The sequence below is a fragment of the Neoarius graeffei genome, chromosome 25, assembly GCF_027579695.1.
Source record: "Neoarius graeffei isolate fNeoGra1 chromosome 25, fNeoGra1.pri, whole genome shotgun sequence".
Classification (NCBI taxonomy): domain Eukaryota; kingdom Metazoa; phylum Chordata; class Actinopteri; order Siluriformes; family Ariidae; genus Neoarius; species Neoarius graeffei.
Window position 1 is genome coordinate 11,277,721 of NC_083593.1, and position 6,514 is coordinate 11,284,234.

The 6,514-nt window shown below is 41.2% G+C and overlaps 1 protein-coding gene across 1 annotated transcript; it reads right to left on the reverse strand.

The window, feature by feature from the left end:
- Positions 1–2,940: 2,940 nt before the first annotated feature.
- hcar1-2 (hydroxycarboxylic acid receptor 1-2) lies at positions 2,941–4,438 on the reverse strand. Its single transcript, XM_060908120.1, has one exon. The coding sequence runs from the start codon at positions 4,392–4,394 to the stop codon at positions 3,438–3,440; it is 957 nt and encodes a 318-aa protein (XP_060764103.1). The 5' UTR covers positions 4,395–4,438; the 3' UTR covers positions 2,941–3,437.
- Between the last annotated feature and the right edge of the window lie 2,076 nt (positions 4,439–6,514).

Sequence of the window (6,514 nt, forward strand, 5' to 3'; positions counted from 1 at the left end):
TGAGTATATTATATTGGAATATATATTTTTCTGGATATGAATTAAACACAGCTACAATTTGGAAAACATTTTTAAACAAAAACACAGCCGAGAACATTTCACACTACAGACCTGGATTAAAAGTGAAGGGTTATCAAAATTGTCAATAAAACATTTCTCAGTCAAAATAAGTAAAATATAGGGAAAGTGTCATTGAATGAAATGTGTGGCACCCAGCTCTACTGCTGAGGTTCCTGACAAAGAGCTGCTTTCAATAATGATCAATTTTTAAACAACATGCCACAATTTTAAAATATAAAATGTTAAAATATACACCCCCCCCCCCCCCCCCCATCATGTATATTGGACAGTAGGCTAATGGGCCAAAAGAACCTGTTATTTCAGTTTGTGACGCTGCCAACAATCAGCCAGATCAGAGGCAAGAGTATGGGCAAAATTGATGTTTTTTCTTTTAAAATCTGGAAATATTGTAACCGACCAGCCTCCCCTGTTTGAAAGGCTACCAGCCGCCACTGCTGTGGGGGGAAACCGGAGCACCCGGAGGAAACCCACGCAGACACGGGGAGAACATGCAAACTCCACACAGAAAGGTCCCCTGTCAGCCACTGGGCTTGAACCCAGAACCTTCTTGTCGTGAAGCGACAGTGCTAACCACTACACCACCGTGACGCTCTACTGGAGCAGTGAAATTATTTATTTATTTGATTATGGAAAAGAAATATTATTTGAATAAATTTAGTCTGTAGTTTCTTTTCGTTTTTCTCATATTGCATCAACTTCAGAATTATTGCTGCACTCTATGAAAATGAGTATATAAAATTCCATACATACAACTGATGATATTTAAAAATGATATATTGAGATGCTATGCAGAATAAGGATCCTTATTCTATGATCAAAATAATCAGTACTCTTCCTGTAGAAAATAGCAACAGTGAGCCTCCTCCTCAAATGTCTAACAAGGTTGGAGACATTTATCGAGGATCATGTTCCACTCCTTCATGCAGAATATTATCAAGCTCATTTATGATTTGTGCGTATGGATTGTCCTCTTCTTTTCAGACCACAGGTTTGGAATGTGTGATGCTTTTACATCCTCTTCATGGCAAATATTCAGATGCTCCTATGAACCTGAGTGTGCTTCATGCTTAAAAGCAGTAAGAGTTTCTACATACTTGAAGCAATTTTAAAATGAGATTTTTTCCATTTGTTTGCATCCATCCATTATCTGTAGCCGCTTATCCTGGTCTACAGGGTCGCAGGCAAGCTGGAGCCTATCCCAGCTGACTATGGGCGAGAGGCGGGGTACACCCTGGACAAGTCGCCAGGTCATCACAGGGCTGACACAGAGACAACCAACCATTCACACTCACATTCACACCTACGGTCAATTTAAAGCCACCAATTAGCCTAACCTGCATATCTTTGGGGAAAACCAGAGTACCCGGAGGAAACCCACGCAGACACGGGAAAAACATGCAAACTACACACAGAAAGGCCCTCGCCAGCCACTAGGCTCAAACCCAGGACCTTCTTGCTGTGAGGCGACAGTGCTAACCACTACACCACTGTGCTGCCCCAAAGCAATCTAGAAATGCATATGAATGCAGACCAGAAGTTTCCAGACTCAGCTGTCTTCATGTGGTTGATTTGGAGCAGGGCTTTGAACCGGTTCAAGGAACGAAAACGAAAACTGGGAACTTTTTCTATTTCACATGGAACAGAAACGAAACCAGAAACTTTATTATTTTTATGCTCCGGAACAGAAACGCTTATTAAAAATAATGGTAACCGGTTAATACCGGTTTTTATTTCGTTCCTCAAAGTTTCCGTAGCCTACAAATAAAAAAGTCATTCTTCTCCTGCGCAAGTTTCTATGACCCGCTGGGGTTCACTTCCTGTGTGACGTTCGCTGACTGAATGGAGAGGGCGGGAGGGTGGACTACTATCACGTCTCCACATCTTAAATAAGAGGTAAATATTGCAGTCTATCGTTATTCAAAAACGTCAATTTCAAACACGATATCAATATATTTGTCCACGTTAATGAGAGGCTCGCGAACATTAAATGACGTTAACCTCTGTTAGCCTATCAATGCATAGGGCCTGACTAGCCTTTGGTAACACACTAAACGAATTATCTTTCATTTTTGGCACTTTTTCTGTTTGTGTAGATGGGAAGACATACTGAGAATCCAAATCGCCAACATTTGAAATAATAATTGTTTTGAATTATTTCTTATCTTATTTAATGAAGGTTGTAATAGAATTAACCTACATTTGGCTTAAGCTGGATGAGACAGAGACATAATTTTATAGCCATTTGTTAAACAGCTGACAGGGAACGTAATTAACCGTTCCGGGAATGAAATTTTTTTTGTTCTAACCGGTTCGGGAACGTCTATTTAATGGTGGAACCCAAAACCGGAAACGTTAAAATTCTGTTTCTGTTCGGAACGAACCAATAGGAAAAAAATTCTGGTTCAAAGCCCTGATTTGGAGAGAAAGTGTACTGTTTTGTCTAAAATGGCAAATTTTTTCTTTATTTTTGAAATGGTTCAAAAACGTGCTTGGGTAGCTGTCTGTATTGCTGCGCACACCAACAGATAGCCATCAACATATCCAGTGGACATTTTGTGTTCATCATCCTCAAGCTCTTCATTAGTGTCTGCTTCTAATAGGACTGCTGTTGGCTGAAGATTTGAGATTGGTGTAAAGTTCTCAGGCTGTTTAAAAACCCCAGCAAGGCGCTTGTGCCTGATACACTCGTACTACAGTAAAACGCCGTTCTCAGAAAGATTCACCATGCAACAGAAGGGGTACAATCAGTAATTATGTATATATGCAAATAAACTGGCAGCTGAGTGTGGATGGATAGAGATTACCTTACTGCGCAAAGAGGAGGAGTCATAAGCATGATGGCCATTGGGAGAATAAATCTCCTGTGGTATATATGATACACTTTATTTAATAACAAGATTTTCCATAACTTTCTATAGTAACTTATTGGTTTAGTCATTCCTTTGTGTTTATCAGTTTGAAAATTACATCATTACTTCACAATAAAAATAATCAATGGAAATGACTGTGCATATTCGCCCATCCAGTACTGACTGTGGATTGAAAAGAATTCTAAACAGGCTTCATTACTACCTGATGTTAAACTGTGTTACATTCTATACATTTATTCCACTTCTAAAACTTAACCTTGCTGAAGCATACAGTTTTATATGTGTTATTTATATATTTATAGCAAAATGTTAAACAGTATTCCACAATGTGATCTTTCAGCTATTGACTAATTATTTAAGAGAACTGAAATATGAAAAGCTGAAATATAGTGCCTAATAGAGTATATACATTATGTGCTAAGTGATGTATGAAATAGTTTAGAACTTGATTATCACCTTTTCACGCATTTCTTTTCTCAGTTTACTTTAATCACTCATTACTGTAGCCACATTAGTGTCTACTTTCTTCCCTCTGAGTTTCAAAAAAAGGTTCTGTAAGGTCCCACTGAATGCTGGAGTGGAGAAATAGTACACCAGAGGGTTGAGGACGCTGTTGAAATAGGTGAAGCAGACTGAAGTGTAAAAAGCCAGATTCGCCTCACTGAAGTACGAACACTCGTTGTACCAGACCTTGAGTATCCAGACGGCGACCCGTGAAGCAGTACTTGGAAAGAAGCAGATGATGAAGACCATAGCAACGATGAAAATGAACTGAACGGCCCTCTTGATTTTGCCCGAGGTGTCCATCGTCTTGTTTTTCAGCTGCCATGTAATGCAGGCTGTGCAGAAGAGGACAATCATTGTGGGCAAGCAGAACTGGATCACATAGAAGGCGTTGTGCCAGTTTGAAAGTGGGTTGTTGCCCATGCATATGTTGAAGCTCTCACATTGGGTGCGGTTGTCGATATAGAAGAAGTGTGGCGCCCCAAGCAGGTAACCCGTCATGGCTACTATCATTGCCCACATGCCTGCAGAGACCCACATGGCGTACCTCAGATCCATCCGATTGATACGGTTGAGCGGATGCACGATCTTCAGGTAGCGGTCCACAGCCACCGCCGTGAGAAAGAAAATACCTGCTGCCCTGTTGGCTGCAAGGAGGAAGAGCAGGATGCGGCAGAAAACGTCCCCGTGAATCCAGTCCTTGCGCCTGCGGTAGTAGTCTGCTCTAAAGGGCAAGCAGAACAGCACCACCGAGTCGGCTATAGCCAGGTGTGCCAGGTAGATGGAGTTGGGCTTCCAGCTGTCCATGTGAAAGGCGAACATGCAGAGGGCTAAAATGTTCCCCGTGAGGCCGAAAATGAATTCTAGGAAAAGGACAGGGGGAAGGAGTTGGTCCAGGATGGGGGACTCGAAAGCGCAACAAACCGTGGCGTTCGACATGTGGGAAGCACTGATGAAAAATGAGCTTCAGAATTCAGAGGTCTGAGAACTTTACCTCCTGGAGCTGTTTTATTCTGTGTCCCATGAGGCAGCGCACCACAGGGTGTCCTTATGTTTCCACTCATGCAAATCATGTTGCTGGAAGCTAGTTCCCAGATAACAAACCCAGGTGTTGTGTGAAAATGATCTCAAAAGGGACCTAACTAGGCAAATAAAACGTCCCACTGCTCACCACCTTGCGCTCTTATAAATAATTAAAAATGATTATGACCATGATACAATGCCCTCTTCCTCAGGGGACAGTGTTATCATTAAAACACTAACATAAACATAAACAGAAGCAAAACATGGTTTGCATTTGTGCTAAATTTATTATCCAACTTCATGGTCCATGTTTTTTATTTGCATTTGTTTATACCTGAACAACCAATTTAATGCAAAGAGCAACAGGAAAAAACAAGCTGGATGCTGTGCAGCAAAATAAACATGTGCCCCAGGTACCAGACATAATAAATGAATAATTTACATGAGCAAGAGGAAGCATACTTCCTGCACTAGATATCTTTTCACACTATGCTGTCCATGTGTATCTGAAGATGAATAAACCAACAGACTCAAGTGTGGAACTTGAGGATGAGCATCCCTGGCCCTACCTCAATAAAATCTCCTTTGTCTTCCTAGAATGCATGAACTTTGCTAACGTTAAGTGGCTATATCTAACTAAGATGTCCTGGGTTTTTTTTCCCACACTAATCCTCCTAACAGTATGTTTTCAGGAGGACATTGGGAGAACATGGCAAACTCCACTCAGACAGAAGAACTCAGAGCTCAGGATTGAACTGGAAACTTTCCACAGAAAAAGAAATCTTACCTTCTTCCTGGTTCTCTAGTTTCCTCCCACCTCCCAGAATATGCTTGTAGATGAATTGGCTAAGATAAATTGCCAATGTACAGTGGATATAAAAAAAAGTGTACACACCCCATTAAAATGATAGGTTTTTCTGATGTAAAAAAAAAAGAGACCATGATAAATCATTTAAAAATTTTTCCCACCTTTAATATGACCTATAACCTGTATAATTCAATTGAAAAACATAAAAAATAAAAAAATGTACAATAAGCTGGTTGCATAAGTGTGCACACCCTTAAACTAATACTTTGCTGAAGCACCTTTTGATTTAATTACAGCATTCAGTCTTTTTTGGGTACAAACCTACCATCAATTAAAATGACTCCGATTAACCCCAAATAAAGTTCAGACATTTACTCAGTTGCATCCTCCAGCAAAAGCCAGGGTTCACAGAGAGCTTACAAAGCATCAAAGGGACCTCATTGTTGAAAGGTATCAGTAAGGAGAAGGGTACAAGGGACAACAGTGACGTTACCGAGAACTGGACGTCCCTCCAAAATTGATGAAAAGACAAGACGAAAACTGGTCAGGGAGGCTGCCAAGAGGCCTACAGCAACACTGAAGGAGCTGCAGGAATTTCTGGCAAGTACTGGTTGTGTACTACATGTGACAACAATCTCCCGTATTCTCCATATGTCTGGACTATGAGGTAGGGTCACAGAAAAACATCCAGGCCTGGCTAAATTTTGCAAAAAAAAAAATACATCAACTCTCCTAAAAGCATGTGGGAAAATGTGTTATGGTTTGATGAAACCAAGGTTGAACTTTTTGGCCACAATTCTAAAAGGCATGTTGGGCGCAAAAACAACACTGCACATCACCAAAAGAACACCATATCCATGGTGAAGGCAGCATCATGTTTTGGGGTTGTTTTTCTTCAGCTAGAACAGGGGCTTTAGTCAAAGTCCTTCCCGCACCATTCATGGTGCGTTTGATGGCACAGATCTCTGTTTCGTAGCCCTCGGCCTCTATTACATACGGTGTAGTTAGGGTTACAGTGTGTGTGTGTAGTCCTCTGGTAACCACGAGAGTTTGACTCCCCACTCACATCTGTATTACAGCATGCTTCGCCAGATGACAGTAGACACCATTTTTATGATGGTCTTTGGTATGACCTAACCGTGAGTAGAACTTGTGCTCTCCCAATCAAGAGGCAGACACACTAACCACTAGGCCACTCGCCGGTTGGTTTACAGCCGTACCACTCTGG

What these genes read in the sequence shown, in the direction of transcription:
- hcar1-2 (XM_060908120.1), bottom strand. Translation starts at nt 4,394, where the DNA reads ATGTCGAACGCCACGGTTTGTTGCGCTTTCGAGTCCCCCATCCTGGAC.